At 42.1% G+C, this 24,023-nt stretch overlaps 1 protein-coding gene across 7 annotated transcripts in view; it reads right to left on the bottom strand.

Moving 5' to 3' along the window:
- Positions 1 to 24,023, bottom strand: part of celsr1a (cadherin EGF LAG seven-pass G-type receptor 1a) — a 97,915-nt gene that overhangs the window by 20,984 nt on the left and 52,908 nt on the right. For 5 of the 7 annotated variants that reach the window (XM_039601143.1, XM_039601141.1, XM_039601140.1 and 2 more), the window contains exons 7-16: positions 21,259 to 21,339; positions 9,187 to 9,344; positions 7,244 to 7,407; positions 6,999 to 7,124; positions 2,860 to 3,026; positions 2,554 to 2,739; positions 2,357 to 2,470; positions 2,091 to 2,265; positions 1,802 to 1,943; positions 87 to 207 (exon numbers count right to left, since the gene is read on the bottom strand). In XM_039601143.1, the coding sequence (XP_039457077.1) occupies positions 87 to 207; positions 1,802 to 1,943; positions 2,091 to 2,265; positions 2,357 to 2,470; positions 2,554 to 2,739; positions 2,860 to 3,026; positions 6,999 to 7,124; positions 7,244 to 7,407; positions 9,187 to 9,344; positions 21,259 to 21,339 (1,434 nt within the window). The remainder of the gene's footprint in view (positions 1 to 86; positions 208 to 1,801; positions 1,944 to 2,090; positions 2,266 to 2,356; positions 2,471 to 2,553; positions 2,740 to 2,859; positions 3,027 to 6,998; positions 7,125 to 7,243; positions 7,408 to 9,186; positions 9,345 to 21,258; positions 21,340 to 24,023) is intronic. The other 2 variants (XM_039601146.1, XM_039601145.1) reach the window with 1 other exon arrangement.

The raw sequence follows: 24,023 nt of genomic DNA, 5'->3' as shown, positions 1-24,023 counted from the left end.
ATTTGCTGCTAATATGAACTAAAAACCTCCTTCAAGAAGAAACACCGTAATATTTGTAAAATCTCTCTTATTATGTACGTATTTACCTTGCAGCGGCACTCCCCGGTGGTCTTGTTGCAGTTTTTATGAAATCCTCTGCTTGTGTCACAGTTACACGGTCCACACATGGGACTGCCCCACCAACCCTCGTGACATTTCTCTTCCACTCTGCCATTAAAGACAACAGGAGATGTCAAAATCAAACGCAAACTGCAAAGTACAATTACAATGCAAAAGTGATTTTATTTATCAAAACAAGTAGAAGATGTCATCGGCAGGTACGAAAAGAAAAAAATCAAGTTTGCTGTGTTTGCGGAATAGCTTCATCCCCCTATCTACACGGAACAGAGATAAGGGTGCCGTGGCCAAGGCGTGCCCTTCTCTCCTCAACCTCTTTCCTCTCAAGATCAGCATTAGCTCATAGCAGGTTAACTTGATAAGTATAATTCAAGTGATTTGATTATGTGATCATTATTATTATTTGATTTGACTTTTGCTTTGCTTCGGCTAAACTTTAATAAAATATACTGTAGTCAAAAAGTCTAAATTGTGGACATCCCCTTTTTAACCCTTATGAAACACTAAAGGCAAAAACCTGTGAATTATTGTAACATTACTCAAAGGGTGAGGGGCGGAGCTTAACCAGAGGGTACCCCTGGCAACCATTCGTTTAGCAGTAGTAGGACCGGCTCCATCCAAGCTACTGGAGAGTACTCATAGGATCAGAGACTCTGAGTTTTTAAACAGTGAGCCAGCTCCAGACCTGGGTTTTGCCTGGTCAAGATCTAGCACCAGTTTGATTCCAGTTGGAGACACAAATCCCCTTTGGGTTTGCATCTCCTGTAAATCTACCTGCTATGGTGACCCCTTGTGACCAGGGAGTGGCTGAAAGTAGCTTTTCTAAAAAGCCATGCACTGCGTGATCTGGTTGTGACATGCTGCTGACTCGGTATCAGCGCCTACAATCCAGCGAACAGTCGATTATCTCTTCAGTTTATCACCAAATAAACAAATCTACAGTAAACTTCCTCTACACTTTTAAGCCAGTCACTCAGACACACACGGACTTTCTTTTTCTTCCTCGAGATGCAATCTCTGCTGGTGCAATGCGATCCGACAGGGGACGAGCGGCAGGATGAGGGAAGCAAAGACTAAACACCTGTGGAGGAGCAGTCAAGCATTCAGGGGGAATCCCACATCCTGCTTAAGACAGGAAGTGATGCGTGTCATAGGGGACAGGGTTCACAGGGAAATGAGTGATTCTCGATCGGGGCTGGCTACTTTACAGAAATGCTTACACCACTGCTCGACTAATTCCCAAATAAATGGCTGATCTGTCCCTCTCTTACTCTCAGGCACCCATACACACACTGTCAGGCTCGGATTACTGACTAATAAAACTGCCCTGAAGGACCGGCAACAATACAGAAAGAGAAAGAAACCTCAGTGAACCAAAGAGGATTAATGAGCTTTGTCTTTGTGGGAGGCAATATCCATTTTTAGTCTGGTTTGTTTATAACATCTGGATATTGTGTCTCGCACACAGGTCTGCTTTCAGTCTGCTAGCAAATTGATTCCATGTTATTAACATTTTATTACCATCTCAATTCACTAGAGTCAATGAAAGTATCAGACCTGGGGCCTATCTTCAAAGCAACCATTTAAATATCACTGCATTACTCCAGTGGCGTTATACAAGTTGTACATGTGGTGTTGTACAAGAAAACCCTTCTCCCTGCCTGCCCTCAGAAAGAAACCTTACTTGTTTTCACAGTACTGGCCGTAGTAATTTTGTCCACATTCGCAGGTGTAGCCGTGGGAGGAGCTTGGTTTGCGGACGCACGTGGAAACGTGCTCACAGGGGTTGAGCTTACAAGCGTCCACGCACTCTTTTCCAAAGTAGCCTGCAGGAAAGGCAGACAAACAAGAACTCAACTCAAGTCTAAAGGAGTGAAATATAGACATTTACATTCACACACCTTTCTTAAGAGGCAACGTGTTGAGCTCTCTCAACCAACTTACGTATGTTTTTTTTTGCTTGTGCATCTTACCTGGGTCGCAAGCACAGGTGTGTGTGCTCCAGTCGTCAATGCACTGGCTATTCTCTGGGCAGATGTTGGAGTCGCACGGGTCAGCCAGATCACAGCCGTTTTCCACACGGATCTTCAGGCCCTGAGCCATGTTCACATTGGCCACGTTGTTGGATGTCTCACCCATACGCACACCCTAATGGAGAGCGCACATTCATGAAGGGGACAATCAGAAAATAGGTTGTAGAAGAAATAAAATGCAACATTCAAAGCGCATGCCCACCCACCTGTATGCAGCCAACAAATCCTTTGATGACATCGTTTCTCTCCCCGGGCAAACCCCCAACATGAAGAGTTTGCAGCTTGAGGCCTGGGAGGTCATTGCCGATCTCGACTGACTTCTGCTTAAAAATAAGACAATAATTAAAAATAATACAGCCTTTCCTGACTACCTTTATCATCTATAAAGTAAGACGCCCTGTACCTCATACATGCCGTAGTCCAGAGAGACAGCTGCCATGTATTTGATTTCCTTGCCATCTTTGATGCTTTTCAGTTCAATCAGCAAGTGGTGCCACTCCCCGTCATTGACACGCACTTGAGGAAAGCTCAGCGATGCCACCAACTGGTGCCTCAGCAACACTTCCATACGGACCCGCTGCTCACTCACCTGGAAAGAGGGGGGTGCAGAAACTGAGAACTTCCCACTCATTTTAGAGTTAGACTAGAACCTGTATACAAGCTTAAATTGCAAACTGCTGAGGGTGACAGTTTTCCTGACAATGCTTACCATGAGGTTGATGGTAGAGGAAGGCCCAGCATTGACCTGCATCAGGGTGCCAGCAGGACGCCGGGTGCGGAACATTAGGCCAATATACCAGGGAACAGCGACGGTGATGTCCGGGGTGCTCCAAGACACCAGTGCCTCTCCGTCAAAGAACTGAGGGGATGGCATCACTGGGAGGGACGAGAATCAGGTCGTATGCACAAACTCATTAGTGTTTGAGATAAATGTGTTTAAACGTCAGATGAGAACTGTAGGAACTACATATGAATCAACGCAGCATTAAGCATAGGAAAACATTTTCTGTGGCTGTACATAGCAACAATAGGTAAATAGTAGCAATGACTTTTCTCTCGTTTTTTTGGTTCTTTTTATTTCTACACCTTTTTTTCTTATTTTCTTTCAGCATTTATGTTCCAGCATGTGATATAATTACTACTTTATTCTGGAAAATAAAGGATTACTTTCCAAAAATTCTTTCACGAGCATAGTTAAAAAGGGATTCTGAAAGTCTAATTAAACTCCTACAGACGTGAGTTTTTTTCTAAGCTCTAATTTGATGCTGACTAAGCAAACAATGTCCTCGAGCTGTCTGCTCTCCTGAGGGTCGATCTCAGTAGGGCACACAGTGTTTCCACCTGTGTAATCCTCAGCTATAGCATGTTCTCTGGTCCCCGGGCTACATACTTCAACTGAAGCATTCACAGATACACCCACACAAAAGCTGTAATTACGAGACGTTCATGGTAGCTGGAAACTATTTAGTTTAGTCCTCCGCAAACTAAAAAAACCCTCTTAGTGGATAATACGGTGGCCCTGAGAGGCCAAACGGAAAACACCAGCAATAAGAAAAACACTGCAAAAGCTCACAAAACACAACGGAAATAGGAAAAACGAAAACGGAAATAGGAAAAACAGAAATAGGAAAAATGAAAATGGCAACCACAGCGGTACCCGTCAGCCTCCTAGTAGACACCTGCATCGCCTTCTCTACTTATTGCATTTGCGAGATTTTCAGAAAACTTACTCTGACCTTTAGGTTGGGGTCACTGAGATTTGACCTTGTCAGAGATTTTTAGTAGATGCACCTACGGTATCAATTTGAAGCTCCTATGACACCTCGTTCTCCAGTTATTGCATTCTCAAACGATAATACCCCATCAGCCTTTTAGAACAAAAAACATCTATCTATGTATCTGAGGCATTTTCTGTCTGTGCATTGCACCAGTAGGGTACACAGGGCTCGCAAAATCGCTACCCCGACGTCCCGGGGCTAGCGATTTTTCCAGTCGGGCTACCAAAATCCATCTCAGCCCTGCCCGTCGGGCTATCATAGGAAGAAAAAATGTGTCAATGATTTTGCATTTTCTTTCGCAAATGTAGCTGAGTAATTATGTTATTGGCATCGATGAGCCACTGTCATTATGTGACATATTGAAATCGCGTTTGAATTTGTGCTTGTTTTTTGCTTTCACTTTCACTTTGCGATCGTGCGAACTGTGTGTAGAGAGCGGCAGCACTGATTGGTGAGTGACGATTAATTGCGCACCAATTCCTCTGACATCATCTTATCACTCATTAGCTACTATTCAAACGTGACAAGTGAAATCTCCCGCAGCAAGCTTAAACACGTGAGAGGTTGATTGCGCAGAGAATCGCTGACCGTTATGTAAGTACGTGTGTAAAAGCAGCAGGATTTACGCTGGAATTTTAGTTCTGCTGAGCCAAATAAGACAGGTCAGGGTGAAGAAGGCACAGCCAAATAAAAGCCTACCACAAAACGGAAAAGTTATGACAAATCAGACTATGAGGCAAAAAGAAAGCTCAGCTTTTTTGGTTTCATGGACAAAAGAATTTATGTGGCTGGAATATGACGAGCTAAATAACATAATGTTCTGCCGGGTGTGTCGTGAGTTTCATTTCATTTGAGTCGACAAGCGCCTTTGTAACTGGGACCAGTAATTTTAAGAAAGACCCCATCAGAACCCATGAGAAATGCAAGAAATGCATTATTGCCCAGTCTGCAATATCTTTCCCAGAACAAACAGCAATTGCAAAAAATAAACCAAGCAGAAGCAGAAGTCCTGAAAAATCTTTCAAAAGCGTACTATGTTGCAAAGAGTGAACCACCATTGGCCAAATTTAGCAGTTTTTGCAAACTTCAAAAAGCAAATGGCCTCGATCTTGGTTCCCCTTACCTCTTACCCTTGACTTCAGTGGAAATTTCAGATTCAGGATCTGACACAGACTGATTCATGTTCTACACAGTTCTTGCAAGTTCATAGAAATTTCTGTTCAATTAGAAACAAGTATTTGAGTTGATGACTGTGATTTTTATACAGTTGTTGTGATTTGTATTTTAACAATTTTCTGATAAATTTTTGTTTCCGTTACAATATTATACTTTAATGTATAATATTGTAAAGGAAACAGAACATTAAAAAATTGCTCTCTTTTTTATTCAGGCTACTTAAATTTATTTTGGGCTACCAGAAACTGAAGAGTGCCTGCCCGAAGGGCTACCAGAGATTTTGAAATTTTGCGAGCCCTGGTACATGAATGCAGCTTGCTCACCAAGCAGCACTCCATCTTGTAATCCAAATATGATCACCTCTGGCTGCAGAAGTCATTGAAATTGCTACCTCCATCTTTTACATACAGTCTGTGGAACGCGAATACACATTAATGCAATTGAACCAGGTCTAGGGACGGGTTAAGTTTCTTAAAAAATACACACACACAAAAACAACAAAGTCCAGTAGTTGGTATCAGAAGCAAACAAAACCAAGCCAAGTGGGTGACTACCAGGGAGATTCTGCCTCTCTGTGACAGTCTAGTCTTGACGATTTTGGCTCCACAACAACAAAATCTCTCGTTTCTCATGTGGCAGCGAAGTGTGTGAAGCCTCAAACCAAATGTGTCAACAAGCAGCCAAGCAGCCAAAACCTCTTCCCGGCTTGCTGTGATCCCGGCCCAGTTCAGATACAGGATACTTGGGCCTGGCACTGACTGGGCGGCTACCTCACAGACGAGAGGGCGAGGAGAGGTATTCACACCTTTACACATTGTTTGGAACTCGCCCTGAAGCAAGGATTCAAAGATTCAACTTTTTATATAAGAACACGAGAGGGGTTATGGAGCATAAATAATAATAGCTGTTGGCAGATAGAGATATGGATATCAAGATACCCTTAACAAAACCATTACCTTACACTTTACCTTTCAATATTGTTATCTGTGTACTCTGATTACCCATCTATTTACATGTACCTTTTCCATTATAACATAAGCCGCTAGTCACACGTGGGCTGAGGTGGCAACAAAGATCAGTAGAGCTGATATCACACAGAAATCTGTTACACTTTATTTCCATCTTCAGTCTGACACTGTGTGTTTACTCTAATTAATTTCCAAGGATGAGTCCTAATTAGCTACTAGTGACCAGTGTTCAATGCCTCAGTCTCGTGAACACGCAAATTTAGAGTGTAGCGAACTTCGAGAGGCTTCCAAAAAAAACCTCAATCCAGTTTTCCCTGTTGGAAGTGTTCAGCTTGACAGTGTTTAGCAACATCTTTAGTCCCGCCCCTGGTGCTGATTGGCTAATCATTAATTCCACCACAGCTCTCATTGGACTTTTTAAACTGAGAACCTACCGCTACATGTCACCATGCCAGATTAATCAGTAAGAGAATGCAAGATTGAAATTTTCACAGCCCCAGGTGAATGTGTGTTTATCTTTCATTTCAATCTGTGAGTCTGGGTTTTGATAAGTGACTCAGAGCCAAAGTTTGATCTTTTGTCCCAAAACTGCGGTGAGTGATTCTGGTGAACAGAGGCTGCGTGAGTCACGCTGAGTCAAAGAAACTGCTGCTTATCCCATGTGATCCCCCAAACACACACCATTTCCTGGAAATAGGTAAACAAATGTACACACACACACACACACAGATGAGCAAGCGGACACTTGCACCTTTGCCCAGAAACACGTTTGTCTATGAATGCAATAATACAATGAACCTTTGAATGATCTTGCAAACTCATAAGGAAGCACAATGGATTTATTTTACACTGGATTCCCAAAATCCCAAAACACACTGTCCACTTTTGCTATAAAACTAACCAAATCACCCACACACATTTCTTACCTTGCTCACAGTTCTTGCCACCGTAACCAGTAGGGCAGTCACAGATGTAAGTGTTCCACTTGCTGACGCACGTGCCTCCGTTTTGACACACACCATTTGTGCAAAAGTCTTTCTTTGCTGGACATCCTGAGCATATAAAAGTAAATAAAAACAGGGGAAATTTAAGCTTTGTTTTTCATGACAGCTTTAAAAGTCGGTTCCAGAAATGAGCAAGGATAGAAACGCTGCAGAGGGAACATCTTAACCTTCTGTGGTGCCATTGTTAGCAATGAAGCTGCCCATGTCGATGGGCTTGCTGTCGATGCGCAAGTTTCTCATGCAGCCCACAAAGTTCCTGTTCCTGACTGGGAAGTCCTCTGGCAGGTTGGGAACCCCACCCAGTAACAGCGGCCCTGTCAAGTCCAGTGACCTGCAAGAAAATGCAGACAGAACATGAATGAGACAGATCAAAACTGCAAAATCCTCAAAGTGGGCCCATCATGATCTTTTCCACCTACTTCTAATAAATGGAGTTAAAGAGAGTAGTTTTGGCTTTGGTGTTTTAGCTGCTCCCTCATTAACCTTCACTATGATCGGTATTTCTGGTTAAAGGTTATGAGTCTTTTGGTACCGGGCCGCGAGAGTTGAGGCTCAGGTGTGAAATTTATGGTTTTCAGGGTTTTTATCGTTAACTCGGTTTCTCTGCGTCTTTTCCCGTGTTGTAGTTGTGTGTCTTATTTTGAAAGAAATATTTACGCGTTATCATAACGACCAGAGAGCATTAAGGGGCAGAGAGGAGGATGTTACTCTCAATGTTGTTGGCGCATTTCAGGAGGACGCTGCTAATAAAGTTACACAATTACACAGTGAATTCTTGTTTATTATTATATTTACAAAATATCACAGTTTTTGTCTCGGTCGTATCATTTTATTTTGTTGTATTTGTCCGCGACACCTTAAAGGCTGGTCTGACATTAAACCGGTCCGTGGCACAAAAATGGTTGGGAACTGCTGATCTAAATAACATCGCCTGGTTGGGAACATGAAGGCCTCAAACCATGAATCTTCTAGACATTCAGCAAATCAGCAGAAATCTTTAGACTAACGTTCAGCCATAAACTTCAGTGCTCTAGGGTGACGTCTTAACAGTTATCCAGAAAATTCAGATTTTCTGGGTTTTTCTTTTATTTAAATACACCAGAATGCAAAAACCACAGTGTCAGACACTCAAAAGCCTGAAGTTCAACTTACAGGTATGACCCAGAATTCATTTGTATGAATATTAATATAAATATATAGCAGTAGAGTTAATGGGTTTTGATTATGTATTAATTAAGTATTGAAGAAATCTCTGTTGCGGATATTTGTGAACAGATATCCAGTACAGAGACTCCAAAGTGCCAATACAGACTTGTAGGATATATTAAACTAGCCTTAAAAATAAACAGTCTTTAAATCCCAAAGGTTTCTTTTTCATACATTTCTTGGGGTTTTTTTTTCCCAGATACTCCTGAAATTCACAGTAAGAAATATTGTTGGGAAATCCCACCCAGCACTCTACAGTTGTGTCAGACGAGTCATGTTTTTTCTGCCTCAACAGGCCTCACTCTGCAGCTTCAGTCACAATCTGGATTCTGCTTCGAAAGTGAAACCTCTCTGTCTCTCGCCACTTTCCACCACATAAGACGCAGCGGTCTAATTATTCCAGCGTGATCAAATTAAAGCATCCTCAAAACGCCTCTCAGCGTCTGTGACCTGTGCAACAAGTTCCTGAAAGTATGTAAGCTCATTAGCTCCCCTTTGAAGCTTTCTCTCTCTCTCCCTTTCAGTCCCCACCCTCTACAAACTAAATGGGCCTCAGCATGCAAGCTTTCCAAAAGACTCAAAAAAAAAAAAGGCACTGTAAAAATAAAAATTGATGAGTGTGTAATAAACACACAGTTAATCCTGTAAAGCCTGCGCTGAGATGAGCTTTTGGTTGTCTGACAGCAGAGAGGCCACACGGATGAGCACGGAGATTAGGAGATAAAAGCGGGAGAGGATGGCAGAATGTGAGTTGTGTAATCTGCTGTAATGAAGGCGATTTGGCGTAGCCCCCGAGGTGCAACACATTCCCTCATTAGTCTGACTAGTTTGAGTGAATGTGTGTGGGAAGAGGTCCAAAGAGAAAAGAAGGAAGAGAAAGTGGGTGAAAGAGGTGCCTTCTTACTTCTTCTGTCCAATCTGGGTACCCTGCGCGGCGCAGGAGTAGTTCCCGATCTGCTGTCCGAAGCGGATCGCCATGGATATGTCACAATCGTCGATGGCGACCATAGCCACTTTTTCTCCAGACGGTCCAAAAGGGTTCCCCACGCTCACCATTTTAGGCTGAAACACAGAATGAAACACAGATCACGGTCATTCATCGGCATTTAAGAATGATAGTGGGGATTTGAGAAATCCCACTCACTGTATCTTATTCCCTGCGTGAGTGTGCTTTGCTACAGTAAATTGCCTCAACTGACTGAATTTGGTTAAAACATTTAATGCTCGATTACTTTCTTTGTTTCTTTCACACAACGTGAGAAATCTGGCAGGGGCGGCAGCACGATCAGCGCGGGTCAGCGCTACACAAACAACGTCTAGCTGACTTTAGCGGCGGTGCTCAGGCCTCTCCGGGCTTAAGATGACAAAAAAGCCCATTGTGCATTAGCTCACACCTAATGATTACAAAGTAGCCTAATTCTTCCATCAAGGCCCGTGGCCGACGAACGCTGATCTGAGAAAATGTGGCTCGGCTTAGAAAATCAGGCCACAAAATCGCTTTAGAGTTTCTAATATCGAAGCTGAGAGCGAAGTTCAATGGAGCATTTCCCTAACAATAGCGGCTTTGGAACAGGAGCAGAGTTTAAATCCAAAAGAGTTTCCACCAGGGAAAAAAAGGAAGTAGATTCATGGTTAAAGCTGAGATTTATTGCGAATTCTTTACAAATGAAGCACTCGTATTTCGTTGTGTTGCATTGAGTGCCTTACAGCAGATGGAATCATAAGTTATGTCACTCTGCTATCTCTACCAGGGTTATGGTATATTTCTGCTGTGCATAAAGACGGCGGCACTAAAGCTCTGAGATCTGATCGTGGCGCTGTGTTTATATAAAGTTTACATAAGGCTGACAGGCTGAACAATAGCAAGAGAGGCTTTCTAACCACTTAGCAATAGGGATGGGAATCCCAGAGTAAATCAGAGAAACTACACTGAAGCGCCTGAAACATCCAGGGAACTGAAGGAGAGCAAAACACCCCCTGAAAACTCTGAAAGCAGGGATCGAGTATTTATTCTCGACACTGTGGTATCAGCGTTTACGTGTCTAGTTTAGTATATTTAATGAAGCTGAGCGAAGGCTTTATGGTTAGGTATGACTCTGCATTATTTTAAGACGAAAAATTCATGCAATAGAAGAGATGAGGAGGCATAGAGAGAAAGATCATGTGTGTGCATTCTCTGCTACATTAATCGGTTTAGAGTAATGAGATACTGGTGGGGCAGATACAGGAAACAAAAGAAGAACACAGAGGGGGGAAAAATGGCAAAGGACAAAAAAAGAGGAAGTCCAGAGAAAAGAGACAAAAGAGAAAATGGCAGGCGGGCAAAAACTGAGCAGCACAGGGCTGCAGTGTCTTCTATTTTGGCTCAGGTGGGCTCCGGTCCAGCCATAACTCTAACCCACAGGGAGGGGTTTTTTTTTTGGGTCACGGCCACTCCCTTCAAAATGCCCCATTTCCACAGATTCTACAAAACACACTTTCACACTTTCAATAAGAAAAACAGGAAGTATGGCACGTCTGACACTGCTGCTGTTTTCTTTCTCTTTCACATGTAATCTCATTTGTACAGGCTTTAGGTGGAAATGTCGTGCACACATACACATAGAGACACAGACAGATAAACAGCTGAGTACAGACAGAAAGCACGAGGCCTTAGCAGGCATATCGGGCATGGTTGAGCAAGGCATCATGGATGAATTCTCTCATTTTTGCCCATCTAGGATTCATAGAGTGAATCGATATGAACAAACAGTGAAAACGACATAAAAATTCTCCAGAGTCCAAGGACGTGTCTTAACAGGTTTTAGTTCTTTCTTTTCTCCACACAACAAGCAGCAACTTTCACGTCTGAAAAACGAACATGAAAAACGAGCACATGTGCCAGAAAATGGAGACAGCAGTTCCTTGATTGGCTGCTTGGATCTGGCCAATTTAACAGCAAAATAAACATGTTCACAGCCTGCTGCAACAAACTGTTCTGATGTTTGTGGCTACTTTTCCCATGAAAACCAGAGAAATAATCTCGTCAAATCTGACCGTCACTTCAGTTCGTTGACTTTAAAAGAAGGCTGTTGCATTCAGGTTTCTAAATTTGAGCACAGCCTCTGGGTGACAACAGACCGGGTGGATGCTACCACCTGACTCAATTCTCCCCTCCCAAATCATTAGGTGGTTTGGCTCAAACAGCTTGAGCTGAGTCTAAAATTCGAATCACAAAAATGTAAGACCAAGAGGAAAATTAGTGACTGAAATCGTGGGTCCTGCTTTTGTTCCTCACCGTCTGAACAAAACCCAGGCTCACTAAGCTCACTGTAGGCAGGTGACACCCCACAAACTCCAAATATGAACCTCTTGCTGGCTGAGCGGGATGCTTTCTCGCTGAAAATCTTCAAATGTCAACGTCAGTAGTAAGTTACGTAAGCTGAACTGTTCCTCCTGAGCGGACATGTCGGCAGCCCGTGGTGAGACGCTGCACTTTGGGAAACCTGCTTCATAGCACCACTTAGATGAAGGAGTTAAGACACAAAGTATGTGCTTAACAGGCTCGTGCCAGATTTGACCCTGATAATAACGAGGACCTTTACTGCTTAACCCCGCTGTGAAATATGCACAAAAATGTCCCCTGTGGGCCATTTGTGATTAGGGGACTTGCACCACTGGACTCCAGAGGAAAATAAAAGCAACATGTGGCTTTCTAAGCTGTAGAACAGGGTTGTCAAACATAAGGCATGGGGGCCAGAATCGGCCAGGCGAAAACTCCAATCCGGCCCACTGGACAAATTTGGAAAATATGAAGGAAGAGATAAATTTGGGGCTTTTAACTATATTTTACAACTTTTCTTACTGAGAAAGACTTCCACCATGGCCATTCATTCCACACCAATGTAATTAAGGAATAGAGAAACAATTAAATAGCAGGTGTTTTTTCACTGATTATACTGCACTTCTTTTTCTTATAGTGAGATATTTCAGAGATCAAATGTGTAATTAAAGATCGTTACATTGATACAAGGGGAAGTTTCACTGGTCCGGCCCACTTAAGATCAAAGTGGGCTCTATGTGGTTCCACGATGAGAAATGAGTTTGACATCCCTGCTACAGAAAGTGTTAGCACAGTGTTAGAAGAAGCTAAACACACCTAGGTTTAAATGATCCACATACACACAGATTTTTAGATCTGGACCTTTATAAAATCTACAGTTGATCGCATCCAGATTTGATCAAAAATAAAACATAAATTTAAAAAACAAGGAAGGAGAAGTAGAAATGTTCCGCTTTCTTCCCTCGAGCACTTTAGATAAAGTGAGATAAAAAAAGAAACTAATGATTAAACAATGTAAACATGAGCAAGCGTGGGAGCCGTGCTGGAGAAAAGGCTTTAAAGGGTGAAACAGAAGGTTCTTGACCTGCAGCTACTCTGATTAACGTCTTATCAGCATCTCTTTAGATTTCAGTGGACGGAGAAATAAACACAGTAAAAAACAACAAAGCTGGGAGACGAAGAAGTAGAAGAAGAAACCTGAAACCCAGCAGACTCTTGCAGCTGTTACAGGTGCTGTTCATACAGTAAACTCACATGGTATACTGCACACCACATTTACTTGGAGCATGTGTGTGTGTAATACTGAGAGCACAAAGAAGCATCGACACACACACACAGAGTCAAAGTGTACGTGCTTTAATAAGTGAATGTTTTTGTCAGTGTGTAATGTATACTTGCAGCTAAAACTAAGACTCTGCTAATTGATGCAAAGCTGATCACGAGCTAAAGATATGGGTCAGCGATGCATACTGTGTGTGTGTGATGTGTAAGCATAGTTCAGAGTTTAAGGTTTAAACAAGGCCAAGCAGAAAGAGTGAACGAACGTTGGTCATGTATCCCAGAGATATCAAAAACACCAGTTTTTGTTAACAGAGCTTTGACCAAAAAGACTGTTTCCGGATCACCAGAAATTCCTTTAAATAAACAAATTTTTCCTATATTCTGCTGAATAAGACTTGAGACTTCACTGATTGCCCCAGAAGCAGCAGACTCGGGGTTGACAAAGGCCACACAAGTCAGCCACTCACCATAAACTCCCACGCTCAAGCACCAGATGTCGAAAATGGAATTAAAATGTTTAATCAACCTTTTTGGTCTCCATAGCCATCTTTGGTGATTGGATACTGAATGTGATGAGGAGGGTGTGGATCTGACTGCGAAGCTGCACGCTCATTGGCTAAAGATTTTAAAGACTTTAACCCTGTCCTTGGATTGACCATAAATTTTAAAAAATGTAATTAGGATTGCATTCAATATGAAGTCTTCTATAAAAGTCATTAAGAGAATGCAGTTTAGGCCCCACTATAGCTCACCGTGCACTGAAGGGTGGAGTCCTTACTGGAGTCTGCCCTGGGCCGCTATATGTGGCATCCACCCCTCCAACACACCCACCTTCTACTCAGCACTGTTGTCCAATAAACTAACAGACAGTTTACAGGCTTTTGTGTATTCACTTTTCAGATCCAGAAGCTGCATCTATCTTTTACAGAGTCTATGGATGTATCTGTGGATCCCTACTGGCAGAGTTGTCATGTCTGTATGACAAACAGCCCAACATCTGATCAAAACTAGTCTACTAGTTGCACCGAAGTCTACCGTAGCACAACAAGTTTTATAGTTTAGGCAGATGCAAAATCAGTTTGTGCTGCTACTACTCTTATGGCTTCAAAATTTACATCAAGCAGCAGGTTCCTTCAATCTTTTAAAACAAATGTATTTGTCTTTTTTTTATGAATTCCCATTTAAATTGCTGTAAAATGTTGCCATGTCTATAACTGAAGTGTGCCTGTTAGCTTCAAACATGACCGGCAGAGCTGTTTCAGGCTTCTCTCTGACCCCTTCTTTCAAAGTGCACTTGGCCCTCGCTTTGAGGGGCCCCATGAGAGGCTCTCATTTACCTTCCGCCTGACTCGGGGCCGTTGAAGATTCCCTCTCTCTAAGGTGTCGTCTCCAGGGGTGATAGGCTTGCTGCAGCCATGGCAACGCACTTGATCCCCACAGCTTGCCACAAAGACGAGGAGGGTGGAGGGCACGAGATGATTGGCCGAAAACTCGCACGCACAGATACACACAAAGTTCTAGCTTAGGCAAAAATGTAGGAAACGTGTACGTGTGTGTGTGTGTTTGTGTGTGTGTGGGACACTTTCAAGCCCACACACCGTTTCCCTCCCACCAACACAGACGCACACACTGACAACTCCATTATTACGCGCCTGTCTGTCAAAGCCGACATGATAACTTAGCCAGCCCCGCGGCCAGGATAAAGAGCAATACTGCACAGACTGTTACATGTAGCTCGACGACTGACTCAGAAAACACCTTAAACACTGTCACAATGAGCAACGAGCAACCTGAAAATGTGTGTGTGTGTGTGTGTGTGTCTCTGTGTGTGGAGTGGGCAGGACAGAAGTGGTGATTATGTCCTTGTGCACGGATGTGCTTGGGGAGTATGGAAAGGATGTCTGCAGAATGCGTTTACAGGCATGCACGTTAAGTGAGTGAGTGGCGAGCTCGTGCGTGCGGGAGCGATGCAGGAAGCGGTGAGCAGAGCTGCAAACGTCCACACAGTTCACTGGGATCATAAAGGAAGGAGGGTGCGCAGTCCTTTATTTTATTTGCAGTCGCCTGAGGAAACGCCATTGTTACTCTGACGACTGGATGAAAATGGATGCCTGAAAATGTGCCCTTGATGGTTTGTGGTGTGGTGCTTGCGGTTAAACTGTGCAAACTACAAAATAGGACCAAGCGTGTTTTTATTTTCATAAAGTAGCCGCAAAAGAATGGTTTTAATCAGGGAAAAGGCTGGAGCCAAAATAAAGACAGGCACAGAACCAAAACCAACTCTGGTGTTTGTGTATGTGAGTGAAGTGAAGTGATTTTCGATCATGTCACGCATGGGCTCGAGTATCCCACCTTCCCTCTGGCAGCAACAAACTCTATCATGTCCACATTACCTCACCTGCCCTGTGGCTGTGTAAACCTAGAAGTGTGAACACACACACACTTTACACGAGGCTACAATGTACCGTGTTCAAGCCTATATGTTACTGCCATCCCCATCGTCTCACGGCCTCGATCTATCTGTCAGTGTAGCAGACGGACAGCAGCCATTGTTGGCTCGAGGCTTTCGACAGGCACAACAAACATGCAGACGACACATAAGCAGAGGCAAGAGTAACTTTATCCTGTTTGGACCCTCTTGAGAAAATTCCTTCCCCGAGTTGGGAAAGTCAAACTGCCGGTATGCTGACATCAATGGCATTACCTTCTGAATGATGCGTTTTATCTGCTTGTTGTAATGCTCGAGGTATGTCATAGGCGCCTTTTGTCTGCCTCTTTGTCAGCAAGCTAATCCAAAACTACTACAACTGAAATCGTGAAATTTCTGGTGGAGGATGGAGGATGGGCAAAAGCAGAACCTGAGGAAATTTTGGCACAAATCTTGATCACTTTTTTATTTTTTAAAGTTGACCTTGGTGGAAGCACAGTTCATAGGCAGGCTTTGGCTCTTTGACTTCTTTTGCTTAATTAATAATAATAAGCTTTTGCTCTGCTTTTAGATTACTTACTTACATACATAACTTTAGGACTACTATGCAATTAGTAAAAGTCCTATTTTTTGTTGCATCTTCAACCAGACTTTGGCTAATCATGATCATGGGATGCAGAGGTCTGAATCTGGCCTCTGAGGTAGTAGCTTCTGCTGCACAGTGACCATGTAATTGTTATCTAAAGGGCCTCGCAGAGCTCACAGCATAAAGCGATTAAGGATCATCAGGATTGATGCAAATGTTTTGCAGGAAAAAAACTAATGGTACAATAAAAGCCAGATCTGACAGGGATCACAGAAGAGATAAAGAGATGCAGGGAGAAGAATGAGGAGGCCGAGAGGCAAGAGAGGAGGAGGAGAACATTTTACTGCAGGGAGGGCAGAGCAGCTATAAACTGTGTGGATTTTCTCTTTCTCTCTTTCTACTTTTATGCCCACCTCCCCACAAAAAAATTCCACTGAATCACTGTCTTTTGCACAGTTAATAAGAGGTTTAGGTCATGCTAGGTGAGGTGTGTGAAATTTCCTCCCCTTAGTAACACACACACACACACACACACACAATATTTCACATTGCAGCAGAGTTAGGAAGGAATGTCAAAAATTGGAGAAGGTGCAAAAAAAGCAGACATAAGACAGAAAGGTGTAGTTAGTGTATCTCCACAGTCCAAAACACACAATCCACTGTTCCTACTGACCGCTAACTCTGCACAAAACAAACCCAGCCCAATAAACTGCCAATGTACTGCATTCATCTAACATCTCACTACTGTTTCATTCTGAGGGCAAATCTTTGAGCGACACAACGGGTGATTAATGATAGCATTTGAAGTTAGATGACAATCTAAACAGAAGCATGCAAGCTCATGATGATATTTATCGTCTGTTATCATTACCAGAGCCTAAGCCTAAAGTTTAGGCCTGCCACTCTGATGTTGCCAAGGAAAACACAGCCACTGCTCAGTGGGTGTCTACCTACCTGTTTGTCTGTCTGCCTGCCTAGACTCGAGCGTGTTTACTTCACCTGAGTGAATGCTTATATAGGAAGGCCATGAGAACTGACAGATGATGAGCAACAACGCTGTAACTGTGTCCTTTCTGCTTATGCACTGTTTAGGTATTTGTAAGTAGTAGACTCTCCAGGCAGGCGGAGCAGTGGAGCAGAAAAAGATACAACGAGTGCTGCATGAGGAGTAGTGCTGGGCGATATGACGATATATATCGTGTGGACGATAGAAAAGTTTCTATCGTGCCATTTGTCTTCTATCGTTTCTATCGTTTCTAACCCGAATTTTACAAATTATTACATAAAATATATCATTAACCCTTTAAAACCGGTCGGAGCAGGCAAACTCCGTTTTCCCTAACTATTTTTAAATCCCTGTAGAACTGTAACCACGTAAGGTAGCGCAATAATGTTTTTTTTTGCATATGAAACAGTAGGAGTTGTACTTACATCTTATTCCATTAGCTTGCCCTAAGTCACGGTTTCCTTCCACATATAGCTTTGCAAAAATTGCATAAAAAGCACTTCCAGCAACAAAAACATAATATTCCAGAAACAGGCTTTGCCGATCCGATCAGCTGTTCATAACACTTCGTTGGAATATAACTCAGCGTGAACTATCGCATGTCCGCCATTACATGTCCGAAACCGGAAGTGATGTCATTTTCGCGGAAAATGTAGTTTTTTAAGCTTCAAAGCCTATGTTGGTGTTTTTAAAAGTCATGTTTGACTTTATGTTCTTCTGTATCGTTTCTGGGATGCTTAGAAGTCAAATTACACTGCTGTAAATCGTTTATTTTGATGCACATGCTGTGTTTTTGCAAATTTGCATTTATTTATTTTCATTTTTCCTGTAGTATATAAAAATTTGTGTATCTCAAAAATAAAACTATGAAGACACTCAAAATAAATAAATTTTAAGATAAGCTCTGGTGGACTTGGTTCTATGGTCTTTAAGGGTTAAATAGCCTGTGCAAATCTATTAATGTTGTCTTCTCACTTTACATACTCTTAACTTTATGCAAGAGAAAATAAAGTATAAAAAAATGACATTTTTCACAAAGAAATTCTGTCTTGTTGTTTTGCAACATGGTGCTGCTTTACGTGCACCGGATTTTTGCGACATGCTTTACAGTAACTCAAAACAAAGACTGCACCCTCACCCTCGCTGTTTAAAGACTGCATACTTTCCAGATGACCACAGGTCAGGTGGTATATCGTGATATATATCGTTATCGTGATATAAAATAATTCATATCGTGATAAATATTTTTTCCATATCGCCCAGCACTAATGAGGAGACTCCCTTAGCCCTGAGCAGTGTGTTTCTGAGTATTAATCATAAAACTGAATATCATGACAATGTTAGTGCCTACCAAAACCACAAAGCAAAAACCTTTTAATCAGATGTTACACATAAAAATGAACTCCTAAAAGAAACCCTGACATTGACTTTATTTACTTGAGTATTTTTGTAACACCACCTTGTGCTAAATATTGTTTTGAGACAAGAAGAAAAGAGACTCAATACATAAAGCTAGACTGAACCATGGAAAGCATGAGCGTAAAGATCATCTGTACCATGTGAGTTTACAGCTGCAGAAGCACAGATTGTATTTTAAAGATGGCCGTTCCCATGAAGATGTCAACCACCAGTTTCTAAAATCCACATGTTGAAGCTTCAACTTTAGCTTCAACGTGGTTTGAAGCCTTAACTTTAAACCCATGTTGGCTTTTTTGCAGCCTGGTGTTAGCATATTTACACGAGTACTAAAATACCAGCTAACGCTAATCAAGGTTAGCTAGCTTTAGCCACAAACTGTGTGGGTTCAAAACAGACATCATTTCTGGTTCGAGCTAATTATATTATACTAATAAAGTGCAAGATTTGCACTCACCTAAACTGAAGCACAAACTGAAGACACACTATTTGTCAGATAATTCCATTAAAAGTCTTTTAAGAAGGCAGCCTAAAATATGAAGCATTTTAGGCAGCATACCGATCAGCCTGCAAAGAAAGCAAGCTCTGTATTTGAAGATTCAACAAATCCTAAACAGGTATAGAATTTCTTTGTAAGTCCTTATGTTTATAGGTTCCTGTATTTTTTATTATGAAAATGTTTTGGACCTGGGTGTGTGTGTTTAGCATTTTTTTGAGTCTTTTGGAGCTAAGTGGCCACTGGAGGAAGCAAACTTTTTGGTACTTTAGTCTTGGGTGACCAACCGTCCTCTTTTCCCCGGACATGTCCACTTTTCACGTTCTGTCTGGGGCGTCCGGGGGGATTTTCGAGATTGATAAAAATGTCCAGGCTTTCCTATATTCCGACAGAGGACCCATGTGTGTGACGTCATCCCCAAACTGCTGCTTTGTGAGTTGTTCTGTGCTCACAGACGGGACAGACAGCGCGCAGCAATGCGCATAACAATGTTTAAAAGATCCCAAAGCGCAAGTGCATCTTTTCAGACCAACTGCAAAAGAAATTTCCCTCGTACCGACCCAGTACTGGTAATTTTTCTTATGCAGATGAGGCATTATTTCTGTACCATTTTTTAATTCAGGGGTTTTTAAGGGTTTTTTTTGCACTTGTTGACTTGTAAAAGCCTATATGACATAGTTTACAATGCACAATTCATTAACCGCACAGAGAAGGCATCGTTTAAATATGTTAAATATGTTTCTTTAAGCAAGTTCTTCATGACTGAGCCAAGTGTCCTCTTTTTGGAAATCAAAATATGGTCACCCTACTTTAGTCTTGACTTAATTTTTCATCCCTTGAGATTGAAGTTTTCTAGTGAACAAAGTTTCCAGGTCTGAAAAATGACACAAGCAGAACTCAATCAAATAGTCAGGAGATGGCAACTGCTTAAAAATGAACTGAAAGTCTAACTAGACAGTCTTCTACAGTTTCCAGCTGCTCCACTTAAAGATGGAGTGGATCACCTCCCTCTATTTTACCTTATCCGTAGCATCCGCTTATGTCACACCTACACTCTGTACGTCCTCCTTCACTACATGAATCTTCTCTGTGGTCTTCCTCTTTTCCTCCTGCCTGGCAGCTCCATCTTCAACATCATTCTTCTAATATAGCCACCATCCATCGCCTCTCTAACTTTGTCTCTAGCCTGAGCTGTCCTCTTCCACCATGACAACCTTCAGCTTGGCCTCCTGTGTTTTATAAGAAAATGACCCAACTTCTCACTAGATTTATGACCTCATTAAATGCATAAAGCGTGTATACAGATACACACTTTATGGGGTAACTACCTTGTGACTGAGAAGTGATTAGTGTCTGTGGGTCTGTGAAGGTTCTCAGTCATCCAGGTCATCGTAGTCTAAGGAGCTTGGAAAGAAAAGCGTCTGGACTTCTTTGAGTTGCTTGAAGACGTTTCACCTCTCATCCGAGAAGCTTCTTCAGTTCTAAGGGTCAATGGTGGGGAGTCCCAGATTTAAACCCAGTGGGAGTTTCCCCCCCAAAGAGGGACAAAGAGGGATCCTCTACCTAATCACATGAGCCAAGGTGTGAAAGCGGGTGGGGGTCCTAATCAGCCAGGGTTTCGGGTGAGCTCATTGTGAAACCTGGCCCCACCCTATCATGTGATTTCAGGAAATCACATGATTTCAGGAAATCATGTGATTTCAGGAAATCACATGATTTCAGGAAATCATGATTTCAGGAAATCACATGATTTCAGGAAATCATGTGATAGGGTGGGGCCAGGTTTCACAATGAGCTCACCCGAAACCCTGGCTGATTAGGACCCCCACCCGCTTTCACACCTTGGCTCATCCCTTTTTTGACATCCAATTTTTAAAAAACAAGGCCGATGGCCTCAATGTTCAGTTCAAGTCTTCACAAACTGATGCATGACATATGCATTAACTAACTTATTTATAGAGTGTTGGAAGAACACTGTGGAGCAATGTTATGACTCGTGGGTCCCCCTTGTGTTTATGCACAAACACAGGGATGACGTAATAATCATTCCTTCTACCAGTGACACATTGTTATTGGCACGTAGCGGTAATATCATGCAAAGAAGCAAGTGTCCACAAAAGCAGTGAAGAAGCAGGCCGCTAGCAAACATGTGAAATTGTTACGATTTAACTAAATATTGAAAAAAAACGGCCTTAAAAGTGATGCATGACTTCATAAAGAAGTCTAACAGGACACATAGGAAAGCCAGTCAAAGCCTTCAACAGCCAAACAACAAACCAAAACCACACCATCTACGACAGCATTTTCTACAGTGGAGACTAGACCAGAGCCATGTGACAGAGTCCAGTGGACTGTACTAGAAGCAGAGCGAGGACTAAATGAGACCCAGGCGAAGGGGAAAAAAAGCCCAGTTGGGGACTAAGCTAGAGGTCAGAGGTTACCTCCTTCTGATTGAGCTCCAGCCAGGCGGTATAGAGAGGGAGCCGCAGAGCTCCGCTGGAGTCCACCAGACTCCACCCGTCCTGGGAGAGAGACACCGTGAGAGAGAGACACTGCATTAGACCTGCAGCTCACAGCCAAGCCTCATCAGCATGCGTGTATGCTCTTTACTCACGTGAACGTGTAATTAGTGCATTTTTTTGTGATTCTTTTTATACTTTACTTTTTACTTCTTTTGTATGTGCAGATTAATTTTGTCTTTTCATTAAGAAAAGCAATAAACTATGAAAAGAAATCAAAAGTACGGTGAAAGAGTGCGTCTGAATCTTTGTTCCCATCAGCACAACAACAACGCTGCACGCAAGATGCCTTCATGCTCCACGGTTACATTCGCTACCCACCAATTTGCCAACAATAACCACATCCTTCTTGCCCACTTCAAAAACACCTCTCCCACCACCTCGCACAATAGGCTACAACTCATGCACTGCCGCCTTTGGACAAGAGCGACTGTGGCAGATTTACGTCACGCTGTGAAATGCAACGCTGTGTGAAGAACAGGTTCCCCTTGTGGGACTAATAAAGGTATATCATCATATCATATCATCATTTACAGCAGGAAAAAAACAGTGGAAACATTCAAGCACGTGAAAGCCCCTAAACCCGGCTACCAGCATGTCGACAAAGCCAGTAACACAACAGTGACACAAGAACATGTGCAGCACTATGTGATGATTACAGTAAAAAACTGATCATGACTGATTAAAATCAATTTTTTTTTCCTCTAAAGGGGTGTAGGTTTACCTACAATGTTTGAACATGAACACATGTTGTTGTATCGTATTACAGTTGGTAAAATAGTAGCTTAGCGTAGCTAAAGGCACTGTGTGTGTTTATGTGTGATGATAACCTCAACTGTCTAAGGTCTGTGGAAACATACATCAAGAAGAACAAAGAATAACATGGCCTCTTCCTCTGAAAACACACCCGGCGGGGAATGCAGAGTCTGGGGCTTCACCTTAAAAAAAAAGAACTACTTAACCTTTTTTAGAAGCACTTAGTAAAGACAACACACAAAACCTTCACCCATGTCTGTGCAGGAACACGAGATCTGGCAGTTTAACACCATAGCACACACATAGTCACAATGAGCGCCGTGCCCTTCATCTGCAGCAAACACTCACACAGAAGTGTGTGAGTGAGCGTGACACAGTTAAACACCTAAAAAGGAATGCGTGCCACTCTATTGTGCGACGGCCACCCGGGCAAGTTGAGGTAAAACTGCAACTAAAGGAGGATGGATGACTACTTCAAAACCGCTGTCGGGCTCTTTGCAGCGTATCTTAAAAACAGTTATCCACAGAGCGCCTGTACGTAAGGCTGCGCGTGTGTGTGTGTGTGTGCGCATGTGAGTTCACGCTGCAAACCCAAATAAATCCTGAAACATCAACAAAGAGATGGATAGAAGCACGAAGAGGAGGATAAGAGTATGTTTATTTTACAGCACAGACTGAGATAAGTGTTTGAATCCACTCTTCTGGTGACGACCAGCGAGACAAAGCAAAAATCTGTATTAATATATTTGTATTTGGTCTTTATTTACAGAGACTATTACCAGGAGCCTCCAATGTTTTACCCTCTGAGAACTAGTAACATTTCGCTACGCATGTATTTTGAAAAAATTTGGGATGTAGTGCAAAATGTAAATAAAGTGTCAATTAAACTGAAAAAATATGCAACGGATGAGAGTATATATTGCTATAAACCTGTGTACACCTTTCACCACTGACGGTATACAACAATTATATAAGCTTCTGACTATATAAATTAGGCGCTAATGTACCCCCATACCACCAGAGATGCAGGGTTTTGTACTGAGCACTGACAACAAGCAGGATGATCCCTGTTCTCTGTATGTTTTCCAGAAATAATACATTTCTAATTTCGACAGATCAGTTTTTCAATTTTGCCTCAGTCCATTTTAAATGAGAGTTGGCCCAAATTGTCAATCAGTATCTTTTCACGATAGAGCTTTAACCTACATTTGTAGATGACACCGTAAACAGTGATTTCTGGAAGTGTTCCTGAGTCCATGCAGCGATTTAAACGACAGAATCATCACCTGAGGCCTTGACAATCACAGGGATCTAACACTGACTTACGCACAGAGATTTCTCCAGATTTTCAGTTTTTTGATAAAATTATGTAATGTGGATGATGCTATGAATACAGTTTTCACAATTTTAAACTCAGTAGCATTATTCTGAAATTGTTCTACAATTTGTAGGCATTGTTTTTTTGCAGATTGGTAAACCTCTGTTTATCTTCGCATCTGAAAAACTCTAAGATTCTCTTTTTATACCCAGTCTGTTACTGATCTGTTACCAGCTAACCTAATTATTTTAAAACTATTCCTGCAGCTCTTTGTTTTACTTTTCCAACTTTTTATTACCCTTGTTTCAATGTTTTTTGAGCTGTTTTGAGAATATTTTGACAATAATTGCTACGTACATACTGTTTAACAGATAACCAATAACTTAACTGAGCTGAAAAACAAGCAGAGTGAAAATCAACTTTGTTGAATTTAAGATTTGTGCATTTTCGATACCTTCATAACACAAAACTATTTTTTTTAAATATCAAAGAAAACCTGTCAGTAGGGGTGAGTAACAGGTCTCTAATTAACCGAGAGGTTCAGTCCTGCAGAGGTGGAATGCAAAAAAACCCACACACAGTATATTAAAAAGCATTTCACACTATGGTGTGA

The sequence above is a fragment of the Oreochromis aureus genome, linkage group 17 (assembly GCF_013358895.1).
Source record: "Oreochromis aureus strain Israel breed Guangdong linkage group 17, ZZ_aureus, whole genome shotgun sequence".
Lineage (NCBI taxonomy): Eukaryota > Metazoa > Chordata > Actinopteri > Cichliformes > Cichlidae > Oreochromis > Oreochromis aureus.
This window is presented reverse-complemented; position numbering and strand designations above follow the sequence as displayed.